At 44.4% G+C, this 13,036-nt stretch overlaps 1 protein-coding gene across 1 annotated transcript in view; it reads right to left on the reverse strand.

The window, feature by feature from the left end:
• Positions 1-7,188, reverse strand: part of FKBP9 (FKBP prolyl isomerase 9) — a 38,608-nt gene extending 31,420 nt beyond the window's left edge. Inside the window, exon 1 of the mRNA XM_006201876.3 lies at positions 6,772-7,188. Coding sequence (XP_006201938.2) covers positions 6,772-7,004 — 233 coding nt within the window. The 5' untranslated portion in view covers positions 7,005-7,188. The remainder of the gene's footprint in view (positions 1-6,771) is intronic.
• Between the last annotated feature and the right edge of the window lie 5,848 nt (positions 7,189-13,036).

Consider the following 13,036-nt stretch of genomic DNA (forward strand, 5'->3'; position numbering starts at 1 on the left):
TGCATTCTTTTTTTTTTTTTTTGGAGGGGGGATTTAGGGGAAAGTAATTAGGTTTATCTATCTATCTACCTATTTATTTATTTAAATGGAGGTACTGAGGATTGACCCAGGACCTCGTGCATGCTAAGCACTCTACCACTGAGCTATACCCTCCCCTGCCATGGCTGAATTCTTAAAGCATAAATACTGTGGCTCTGTTTTTAAATGTAGGTTTCAATCCCCAGTGAGATTGAACATACGGCAAACTGAACACACACCCTTCTCTAGAGCCTCCAAACCCATTCCTTCCCCAAGTTCCTAAGCTTCTCTCTTTAAAAAAAAAAAAAGACTTAGAAAACCAAAGAAGAGATGATTGCTCTCAAGAGATGGCAACATTTTGGAAGATGGAAAAGGAACCAAGGAGCAGAAATTGACCTAGAAGGGAAGAAATAGAATCTAGGTGTATGCAAAAGGGGATCTGCCAAGGGTGTACACTATGTGTCTCCCAGAGCCTGCAAAGTGGAAGGTGGCGGGTCAGAAGGAATCCTGCAGCTTGAAAGTCCGAATTCAGAATAGTTACATCTCACCCTGGAGCCTGTGTTCCCCATTTCCAGTAGCTTGGCAACTATAATTTTAAGCTTTATGGAGTTATTTAACTGCTTTTCAAACTCTGTGTATATGTATTACTTAAAAGATTAAATTAATTTAAAACTTTTTGCCAAAATTAACATACACGTATACTATTTGTTGCTGAGATTATAATCTGATCTCAGATCCAGAAACAAAGGAAAAATGGGGGGGGGGATGGCCCTGTTAGTGGAACTAAAACCCTGATCAATTATGACAGGAAAAGCCAGCTTGCTCTAAATCTTTTAGATTCAATTTAGACAAATAATAACTGATTACTTCCCCTCCGTCTTTATTCAGGTTTAACTGACAAATGAAAGTTGTGTATATGTAAGGTGTACAACTTGATGTTTTTATACATTATGAAATCACCACCACAATCAAGCTACTTAACATAATAACATATCTCACCCAGGTACCATTTTCTTTTTCTTTTTGTGGTGAGGACACTTAAGATTACTCTCTTAGCAAATTTCAAGTATACAACACAGTATTATTAGCTATATTCACATTGCTGTCCAGTAGACTGAATAAATTTCTTTCAAACATTAAGGAGACTGCCATCTTTTGAGAATTCATAACAGGAGGGAAGCAAGTCAATAAAGAGCCAGCCGATCGGGCATGGGAACCACCTTCTGGTGCCTGAAAGTTTATCAAATGGCTGGCTCACATGGGACCTGCCTGACATGAGGACTCTGGTCCTGCCCAAGCCCTCGGTGAATGAGTTTAGAATATTCATGAAGTGCACAAAAGCAGAAATACACCTCCTAGCTGGATGCCTCACCCTGGAATGACCCAGGTGAGATTCAACATCCTCTGTAGGCCAAGTTCTACCACTGAGCTTGGGCCCAACACAAAAGAGGGGAAACAAAATCTGACGTTTCTGCTTCCCACCTCCCTCCCCACACCTCATGCTCCCAAAGGTGACTCTGGGCTTCCCAGATCCTTTGCCCAAGAGTACTTCCCTCAACCAACCACCTCTACCAGCAGTTAATGAGCCCTGGCAGGGAGGGAAGACAAGCCATTAGTGATCTGGCAAACTACCTGTCTGCTGCCCAGATGGAAAAATGAGAGAACTCTGCGATGGAGGAAGAGGGAGAAGGTGAAGGAGAAGAGAAGAGAGTGTAAGAGTGGAGAGGAGGGGAACAAGAGAACATATCCACTCACACCTTCATGGAGGGTCAGACCCTGAAATGGGAGCAATTGGCTTGGATGTGCTTTGGTGCATTAAAATACCATCAAAAGAAAAATATCGCAAAGGAAAGTAAAATCATTATATTGCTATTGTGGATTTTTGTTTTTCAGCAACCGCACAAGTTAAAATGTCAGATCTCTATAAATCATTCTTATTTTACACGAGTTCTCAGCCCAGTAAAATACAGCCAACTTAAAGAATCAATATGAACACAGAGCAGCTTGCAATGACCCACAAATGAAAATTAAAAGCAATGCCATTAAGTCTTCATAGGGGGCATTTGGTCAGCCTGCCAATGGCCTCAGAAGACCCTAGTAAGAAGAGTGGACAAGCAGAACTTTTCCTAAAGTGAGCAGAACTGCACTGGGCTAACACACAAGCAGCAGCTTCTCTTTCATCACATGGCTTTTCCATAGGAAGGGTTGCTAAGCAGACCTACACTGCAGGTACTTCCTGCCTAAGTGAGCTGTCCTGACCTGATCAGTCTCCCTGCCACCACTTAATCCGTACGGTCCACCCAGACATCATACGAGGTGCTGCCCAGTCCACTGGCTCCTGTCTGAGATCCAGTCCTGCATAAGGGGTGAGCCTGAACACCCTTTTACTTAACATGTGACTTAATACCCACCAGGGTGGGCACCTGATTCTCTCCTGGGAACATCGACTTGGGACAGATTCCAGTTAGTCAGTTTTACTGGACTCAAGAGATCATATGTGTGGCATGGAAAGCCTCCTGGAGCGCTCCCTTCATGGAGAGGAAAATGAGGCCCTTCTGCAACTCCTCAGGGAGATGAGATGCAGAAAGTCACCTCATTTCATGATTCTGGATCCTTAGGATCCTTTCAATAAATTCCCTCCTTTCTGCTTAAGCCAGCTGGAATGGATTTTGGGGCCCTCCCCCAACCTTGACTTGAGGGCAGGGATTTTTTTTAATAGGTTTTATTTTCTTAGAGCAGTTTTGGGTTTACAGCAAAAATGAGTGGAAGATACAGAGATTTCCCATATACTCACCAACACACACACACACAGCCTCCCCATTATCAGCATCGTCCACCACAGTGGTCCATTTGTTACAATCAACAAACCTACATTATCACTCGAAAGTCCATAGTTTACATCAGGGTTCACTCTCAGTGATGTACATCCTACAGGTCTGGACAAATGTGAAATAACATGTATCCACCGTAACAGTTATCATACAAAATAGTTTCACCTGAGGGCAGGGATTTTTTCTGTTTTGTCTGTTTCATCTCTAGATCAACATCTCAAACAGTAGGTATACAGTAATTATTTGTTGAATGAATGAATACGTAACATGCAATTGACCTCTGTTATGAGTATATGATTCTTTTGGAGCAGGAGTTAAATAACATGGTCCTAGACCAGCAGCATCAGCATCCCCTGGGAACTTGTCAGCTATACAAATTCTCAGGCCCTACCCTAGATCTACTGAATCAGGAACTGTGTATAGCAAGCCCTCCAGGTGATTCTGATGCATGTATGGTTTGAATACCTCTGGGTTAGAGCATCTACAGCTCTATATACCAACAGGACACATGGTGGGCACACAGTAATATTAAGCAAATGCATGGACCCTAAGGGTCTGCAGACAGGCCTGAAGGTTATGAATGAGCTGACCAAGACGCTGGTTTTGCGTTCTAAAGATAATAGGAACATGTTAAACTTCAGTCCCCCTTACCCATACCACTAGGAATGCTGTGGAATGCCTAAAAAGCTGAATCAAGAGTGATGGACAAGGAGCTCCCAAGGCCTGGACAGTGAAAGCAGGTGTCCCCACAGAAACCTGCAGGCAGGAAGCTGCTGTCTTCTCCTCTGATCTGGAGCAGCAGCCACAGAGCATATTAACAAGGCACGGAGTCTCCGAAATAAAACGAAACCAAGTCCAAGCTGGTGACCAAGGGCTGAAGGGCTGGTCCTCTGGCAATTGCAAATGCTGTAAGCTAAAAAGACTCCAGCTGCCCCCAATTGCCAGGCAGAGATGCAAGAATAATGCTCTGTGGAAAGAAAGGCCCTTTGAGGTTTGACTCTAGTCAAGTGGACAGCCATTGTTTTCTTCCGGACAAAACCTCCAAATCAACAGCCGAAGCCCAAAGCACCTCAATTTCTCCGCCCCTAAACTCTTTGCGCAGAAATAACAAAGTCACTTCCTAATACTTCATAAATTCCCAAGGGAATGGAGGTCCTAGAAGGAAACTCACAGTAATGAATCACCTACTGTGTAACCTGCTCCCATCATTTCATCGTCCACATTGCAGCCACAGGGAACTTGGTAAAATGCAAGCCTGACCCCTCATGCCCCTGATTAACTCTTCAATGGCTTCCCATTGTCCTTAGATGGAGTCCAAACTCTACCTCAGGTTTTATCCCTGCAATCCCATAGCTGCATTTTGACCACCCCTTATCCCCCTCCCCCACCCCCAACACAACATAGAGTTAAGCCTTCTGGGTACTTTCAATGCTCTGTGCCGTTCTTCCATCACATATGTGGGTAAACTACAGACCATAGACTTTAGTCCCTGGCACTAAACTGCTTAGATTCAAAGCCCCACTCCACCACTTAGGAGTTATCACCTTGGATAAATTACTTTCTGAGCCTCGGTTGCTTCATTTGTAATGAGATACCTACCTCAGTGTCTGTGAGGTTAAATGAATTCATTTTAATTCATATATGTAAAGGCACACGGTAAGAACTATGTGTGAACTCGATGTGAGAGACAAGTGCGTGCTATTATTCTTTCTGTACTTTTCACACTATGTAATTGTCTGGACTAGAAACGCCAGGGGCAGGAAGGGAACACCGTCTTCAGGAGCAGACACTGCATACACATTTGCTGAATGGATGGTAGCCCCTCTGTACTCTTCCACTGTCCCACTCTGTCTCATGGTGGCTGCTGTCCTAGTGGGCAGAAAGTATTAAACAACTTGTTCCAATGGGAATTATTAATTATCATCAGCACATGCAGGAAATTCTTACCTATCTTCTAACTAATGAAGCAAATAAAAGAAGACATACAAATGGCCAATAAACACACGAAAAGATATTCAGCATCATCAGTCAATAGGGAAACATGAGTCAAAACCACAATGATATACTACTTCATATCCACTAGGATGCCTATAATCAAAAAGACAGACAATTACAAGTGTTGGGGAGAATGTGGAGAACCAGGAACCTTCATACACTGCTACTGGAAATATAAAATGGTGTAGACACATTGGAAAACAGTTTGGCAGGTCCTCAAAAAGTTAAACAGTTACCCCAGGACCCAGCAATTCTACTCCTAGGTACATATCTGTAAGAGATGAAAGCATACACCCACACAAAACCTTGTAACATCATTATTCGTAATAGCCAAAAAGTGTAAACAACTCAAATGCCCATCAACTAATGAATGGTTCAACAAAACATGGTATAGCCATACCATGGAATATTATACAGCCATAAGAAGAAATGAAGTACTGATACGTGTTACAACATGAATGAACCTTGAAAACATTATGCTCCATGAAAGAAGCCAGATGCAAAGGCTGCAAATTACATGATTCCATAGAGACGGAAAGTAGATTAGTGGTTACCTAGGGCTGGAGGGGAAGGTAGTGACTGTTATTGGGTCCAGCATTTCTCTTTTGGAGAGATGAAAATGTTCTGGAATTAGAGTTGTGATGATTGCACAACTCTGCGAATATACTAAAAACCATTGAATTGTACACTTTAAACAGGTGAATTGTACAGAATGTGAACTCTATCTCCATAAATCTGTTTTTAAATAAGAAGCAACTGAAACAATAGTGAGAATGACTATTTCTAAGGACTTGCTATGTGCCACGTAGTATACTAAACAGCTTTTGTATATTCACTCATTGTCTGGAATTTCAAAAAAAAAGGCAAGAGAGGCTAAGAGTATTTTTAGAGATGTAACTTCAGGAATGAGCCCAGCCCAGCCTAGAGCACAGAGCAGATGCTCAACAAACAGTTCTCTTTGCTTAGTCTGGTGATTCAGTGACAGAAGTGCTGGCACAAACCTGGGATTGTAACAAAGTCTCGGGGAGAAGAGCAGCCTGAAGCTGGAGGAGAGGCCTGTTAACCCTAAAGCTACCCTAGAGAGAAGCTGAGAAGAGGTGGTGTGATCTTGGGGCAGAGTTGAGGGCAGGAATCGTGGGCATGGTGCATGGCCCCATGGCGAGGCTGAGGAACTCGCTGTGGACCACCCCCTGCAGAGGGAGGTTTTTCTAAGGTAGTAAAAGGAGGGCAGTGGTAGTTAACAGGCACAGACTCTGGACTTGGATTGTCTGGGTGTCAAAATAATTCCACTTAAACAAGTTTCTTAGCCTCAGTGGCCTAAAGTTACGTCACTGGCAAAATGAGGATAATGATAGTAACTACCTGGGAGAATTGTTGCAAGAATTAAATGAATTCGTTATATGTAAAGCACTTAGAACTACCCCAGCACACTGTAAAAGCTTCATAAATGTTATAGGTTGCTATCATCACCTTCATCATCATCATCACCATCATCACCGTCTTGAGAGGCATATCTGACTAGACACTCAAGGGCCTTGCTAGCGGGAACAGTGAAGGGAAACAGAAGGCGGACTCTTGGGGTCCACTCGCGTACTGGTCATTTTACACAGATTTCGCCTGTGTTAATGCGCTGGGCTGAGAGGGAGGGCGTGACTTGTCCCAACCCCGCTGCGCAAGGTCCTACCCAAGATTCCAGCCCCCGGTGGGTGGACCAGCGGAGCAAAAGAGCCAGGAGGCTTGCCCCCCGCGCCGAGGGATTAAGGGTCTGGGAAATTTTGGGGTAGGAGGAGGGAGAGGGAGGAGCGCGGGTTCGCAGGGCGGAGCTGGGGGAGGTCCGTCGGGAGGGAAAGGCCTGTCCGGAGAGAGGGAAGCGGGAGAGCGGGCGCTGGAGCCTCGGAGGCCGGGCCGGGCGCGCAGGGCGCGGTACCTGGAGTCGAACTTCTGGCCGTCGGGGAACGTCCCCACGTAGTGGTAGCGCACGAAGTCGCCGCTGCGCACGGTACGCGGGCACTCGTCGGGCACGAAGCGCCGCTCGATCTCCAGCTCCGTGTTGGAGCCCAGGCCCAGGCCCGCCACGGGCGCCGCCTGCCCGGTCACCCAGAGCAGCAGCAGGAACAGCGGCGGCGGCGTGGGCCACCAACCCCGGGCCCTGATCGCCATCCGGGGCGGCGAGGAGAGGAGCAGGGCGTGGCGGGGAACCGGCGAGGACGCAGGGAGCTCCGGCGGCGAGGGTCGGGCCTGGGCGCGCGGCGGCGTTTGCTAACGTGGAAAAGACTCCCGGCTCTCCCAGGGCGGCAGCAACCACCTCCTCTCTCCCGCCCCCCGGCCACATCCGAGGGAGGGGAGGAGCCGCGGCCGCGCGCCAGGACCGTTCTGCGCCCCGCGCCGCCCGTGCGGCCCGGCCCTGTGAGTTGGCCGGCTCGGAGAAGAGGCGGGCCTTCTGGCAAGTTCAAAGAGAGCTGTCCCCGAGGGATAAATCGTGAACTCCTCCGGATGGGGCTTCGGCCCAAAGTTAGGAGAGAAACACTTATAGTGCCCAGGCCAACTCGCCGGTCTCCGCCTGTCCCTGGAGACTCTCCGGATTTAGGACCACGAGAAGCTCCTACGTGGCCGCGGATCCAATTATCCCTTGATGGTTTGGGGAGGGAGAAAAACTTTTTTTTTTTTTAACTTAGTTTCAAGGCTGGATTCTACATTGAAAAAGACTGAAACCATTCAAGACTTTTTTTTCAAAAGTTTCTTTTAATACTTAGAAAAAGGGGAGACAGTTATTGTGAGACTCCTCTGACAGTTGTCCGAGGAAAGTTTTAAGTTGCTACCAGTGAGTGCTCGCTAAGCCGTCAGTGGATGCCCTGTGAGCTAATACTTACCAGCAAATGGTCCCACACACGTGGCTAAGCCAGTTAGGACTTCACGGTCGAGACTCAGATGCTGCGGAAAATTCCTCAGAGTAGTAAAATGCGTTCTTAGCTTAGAATTTGTTGTTCTTATTTATTAAAACTTTGGACTAATAAAAGCAAATCACCAAGGGTTTGGAAGGAAGCAAACAATCTCAATACCAAAATCTGGTGAAGACAGCAAGAGAGAAATGGGCACTAACCTAATTTATAAATATAAATACAAAACTGCTAAATTGTGAACAAATTGAATTCAACAATTTATTAAAGGAAAAAAGCACAAATTAAGTGGACTATCCAAATGACCTGCAAGTTAATTAACAGTCTGTGTCCTCTGTAAAATGAAGATAAACCATGATAATTATTAGATTATTATAGATCTTATTAGATCCAGTATCTAATGAGAAACTGCATGTAGCGCTAAAGAATTGTTTTTTTGTTTTTTGTTTTTTTGGTGGGGGTAGGTAAATAGGTTTATTAATTTTCAGAGGAGTTACTGGGGATTGAACCCAGGACCCCATGCATGCCAAGCATGTGCTCTACCACTTGAGCCATACCCTCCCCCTAAAGAATTGTTTATTGTTCCAAATAGAGCTTATTCTGTTGAAATAGAAAATTTATTATTACAATTCATCCTAACACTGGTTATTTATGAGTGGTTACATTTGGCGTGATGATTTGCTTCCTTCTATGTACTTTTCAGTAGTCCTTTATGGTTTTTAATAACTATGTTAGGTTTTACGCAGAAACAAACAAGTCAACCTGGTTCCAGTCAGGAATCTTCCATTCCTTTGCTGTGACTGTGGGCAACGCATGCTACCTATCTGGGCCTCAATTTCTTCACCTATAAAATGAAGGGGTTGATTTCTAAGACTTCTTCCAATTCTAAAATTCTACGATTGTATGAGAAAGAAGATACTCCAGGATGGGAAAGAAGACAGACATAGGAAGAAACAGGCTGGGTAGTGACTGCCACTTCCATTTTGCCTTTTAGGGCTTCCGAGTGGTTTGATTTCTTGTCATTCCTTTTAAAATGTTAATTATCTGATCAAATAGTATGTGAGCTCTTCACTGTCTCTTTAAAAAGTCTCTTTTAGACTTCCCAAGTCTAAAAACTGAATCCAGTCAAGAAGAGTCAGCAGGAGACTTAAAAGCTCAGAAAGGTAAAGATGAGTGAAGAGGTGAGCAGGTGAGAGACAGGGACCAGAAAGAAGGGAAAGGTTCTGGGATTTTAAAAAGCGGGGGTGGCGGTGGAGATAACGAGAAAAGAAAAACAGATGAGAATCCGTGAGAGAACAGAGAGCCAAGGAGCAAGAGAACATGAAACAGAGTCAAGGACATAATAGGAAAAATATCCAAAAGGCCTGAGGCCAGGATGGAGGTATGGAGCAGCATGGAGGAAGAAGAGAAGCAGGATCTGAAATAGGATGGATGGAATGAAAATCAGAAAATGAGGTTCTTTCTACCCCCCTCTCACAGGAAGTTGAAATGTTAGCTGGAGAATTGCAAACATAATCTGGCAAGTAAAGCAGGGCACCAAAGAAAGAATTCTGCTTTTCACTGAGCCTGAAATAAAAAAGGATTCATTATGAATCAGATCTTCCAAGAGCAGTAAACCCTGGAGGCTAAGCTATGTAAGCTATTAACTTTGCGTGGCACACACTGAGCCGGGGATAAAGAAAAGGCCAGTGTTAAGAAAAAGAGCCCCTTCAAGTCAGTCTGAGCTGACCTGAGGCAAATGTGAAGTAGGAGAAATGTTTCCAGCAGTGCCCACTCTCCCTCCCCAAGAGTTTCCAGGAAATTCTCCCAGCTTCAACACACCTGGAGTCACCATGCGGTTTGATGAAAAACCCTGGACTATAAATCAGACCACCTTGGTTGTAGAGCTTTCCATCCCCCTACTCTCTGAGCCTCAGTTTTATTATTTGTAAACTGTCTTGCCTACTTCCATAGAGTTTCTGTGAGGATCAAGTGAAGCAATGTATGAGGGATGGAAATCTGCCAAGTACCATGTAAATGTAAGGAACCATATTTATCTATGAGTAATAGGTGAATAATAGAAGACCCAACTCAAAATCTTTTAACCCATAAAGAAATATACTCTCTCTCAGAATAGGAAGTCTGGATGGGAAGTAGCTGCACCAATAGTTAATGAAGTGTCTCTAGAACATCCTCAAGGGTTCAGGTGTCTCCTCCTGTCTTCAGGAGGTTCACTGCTGCCTCTCACAATTCCAACATGGCTGCCCCAGAACCAGCTACCACATGCAGGGAGCGCCATCCTGAGGCAGAAAGAGCACCTTTTACGTTTCCAGGTATCATTTATTAAGAGCAAGGACAATCTATTCAGAAAGCCTCCTTCCTACACACCTTCTCTCACGTCTCATTGACCAAAATCGCATCCCATGCCCTTTGCTAACCAATCAGTGGAAGAGGAACAGGATTACTATGATTGGTTTAAGACTAATCAAGATTCACCTCCAGAGAGCAGGGAAAGGGCCTCCACTCTCTAATCAGCCTCTCTGAAGCAGATGGCCACCCAAGATTCCTGAAGAAAACCAAAGTGCTGTTAGCAAGGAAGAGAAGGGGGAATGGCGATTGGTTCATCAACCGTTTGCCACAGATTACCAATTACTTCGATATCTCCCCTTTTCCTTCAGTCTTGTCTACCCCCAAGCCTCAAATAAAGCACATTGTCTGCAATTTTTTCTCCAATCCTACTGGAATACCAGTTAAAGTTATTAGAAATAATAATACAGGGCTTCTCAAATGTTTCCACTGTGCTGCAGGGAACTGTGGACATGGACCCTTGGGAGCTTACTGACTACTTCACCATGAGAATTCTTTGAAGTGTGGTGTTTTAGGGGAGGAAAAGTCAGATTCTGCATTCTACCCTCTAATCGAGCCATGCTTAATATATACAACAGGATGTGCTCTTTCCTTTTTACTCACTTTTTTCCTTCCTCCATCTTCCCAGTGGGGAAAAGGTCATTGGGGTAAGGTGAGAACTAGTAAAAAAAAAACACCTTGTGAGCAAAATAATGGCACCAAAGTTACGCTGTGTAAAGTGGTCAAGATAAGCAGGAGAAAGTCTAGTCTTTTTTAAATTGTTTCATTCTAAAAGGCTTCAAACCTGTCCAGTAACACAGAGTCAGGACCAGCTGCAGCCATCCCTCTACCATTAGGCCAACACCAAGACCCCTTGGCTGAACTTGAAAGTGAATCTGGTATCTTAAGGTGGGGCAGAGGGGTAGAAAAGACTGGGGCAGGAGAAACAACAGGGGGGACAACAAAGAAGTATCTCTCATTCACCTGGGCTAAGTGCCCCGGTACAAAGTGAAGAGTGACTCCATGTATATTCATGGTTGAGTCTAATAATGACTTTATTTTCCCTTTCTGGAAAGGAACTATATACCTGCACAGCCTTCTGGATGCTAACGGCATAAAGGGTGATGGGTGAAAATAATGATTTAGAATTATAACCACTAGGAAAGGAATTCCTGTTTGTCTCATTGGTTATAGATAAGATGTTACTAGATTGAGTTTACCACAATCAGAAAACTGAGCTGAATTCAAGAGATGGCGCTGTGTAATTAAGATCTGACTCCATTTTTGATGTTGATCACTGACAGCCTTCAAGCCCCACCTCCACTTTCCCCTTTCTTCCCACCTGTGGGCAAGCTGATAAGAAAACCCATACACTCCTTCCATTAGCACCAGAGGGGAAGTTCAAACCACACAAAGCCTTGGCCTGTGTTCATAAATATTCACCCAGGTTCCACTTCCTAAACACAATAAAACCCAGGATCACTCGCCTTTCCTTTGCTGAAGCTATTTTTGGACTGGCTTAAGTGCCTGAAGTGCTCTCCTAGAAAGCCTCAATACGTGAGTAATAAATTTTTTTCTACCCTCTGGTTGCATATGTGGCATCATCAGCCTTGACAGCAAACCAATTTTGAGTGGAGTGCTCCTGTGGCATGACCACCACACCTCACATATCACCCTGGGATCAGTGACCAAGAAACTTCTTAATCTGGTGTCAAAACACATGAAGAACCCAGACTCACATAAACAGGTAGATATAAGCAGCAAAAGAATTTTCACTGCTTTATAAACTCTAACATGGTAATCATCAAGGAGAGATGCCTAGAATGCAGCCCAGAATGTGGTACTGGATGAGGCTGTCAGACTACTGAACTGCACATCTGCTGTTTTTCACTACCCAGCATCGCTCTTCCCTCCCTCTCTCCTCTTCCTCCTCCTTCTGTCTCTTTCTGTCTTTCTGTTAACAGCACCACAATTTTATTTTGAGGAACCGCCCCTCTCCCACTGTTAGTCTATTTGACTTGGCTAAAGCTGACTCACCCCTGGGATTTAGGGTGGACAGGTAACATAGGCTTGAGCAGTCAGTGTACCGCATCACCTTGACCACAGCGACTGTTTTCATGACAGCCACCTGACCCTTGCTTAACCAATAAGTATAATACATAGAATTCTTATTGGAACTGAGAAAGTTTCTTCCAGCTGGGGCTGCTAATTTGTTGTCTATCTTTGGCGTCTAGTGACCATCTTTACCCCCACAATGAGAGAAACTACATAATAATGAAGCAAATACAAAGGAAAGTAAAGCTGAGAAAGAGAGAAATTGCTAACGATAACATTTCAGCACCTACATCCAGCCATTCCTGAAGTTCCACTCCATGACATTTTACATATGTAAGCCAATAATTTTTTTTTTCTTATGGAGGTACTGAGGATAGAACCCACAAGCCAATAAATTCTTTCATTTTTCTTTCTTAGAACAGTTTGATTTGGATTTTGGCCCATTGTTGTTTTAAAAGAATTTTGACTAATACTTACCATAATGGGATGAGCAATACCTGGGTCTTCCTGCTAAGATCAAATCACTTGTGTTAGGCAAATTGACTTTGAATTGACTTCTTTCACTTACAGGTGAGAGAAATCCAACACAATTGGTTTCTACATAGAAATATATCCTAAAGTTTTCAGATTATTTGCTTGAGTGCTGTAAGGTCACTGTTTGTGGTAAGAGAATGTTTGGTGTCTTTTCTTTTTACTTTTCCTTCTTCCTCTTTCTTGTTTCTTATACTTCAGGTGCATAACTTGTCCAGCAACAAATCTTCCCCGGGAGGAGAGGAACAACTCTGGTCTAGCTTTGTTGTTATTTGCCCCTTAGATCTGTCTCTGGCATGTACCTTAGAGTTGTCTGACCAGGGATGGGGTGTGGCTAGGCAGTGGGGTCTGGCCTGACATTCCTCTTTTTACTGTCTCAGGGCC

This window comes from Vicugna pacos, chromosome 7 (assembly GCF_048564905.1).
Source record: "Vicugna pacos chromosome 7, VicPac4, whole genome shotgun sequence".
Classification (NCBI taxonomy): domain Eukaryota; kingdom Metazoa; phylum Chordata; class Mammalia; order Artiodactyla; family Camelidae; genus Vicugna; species Vicugna pacos.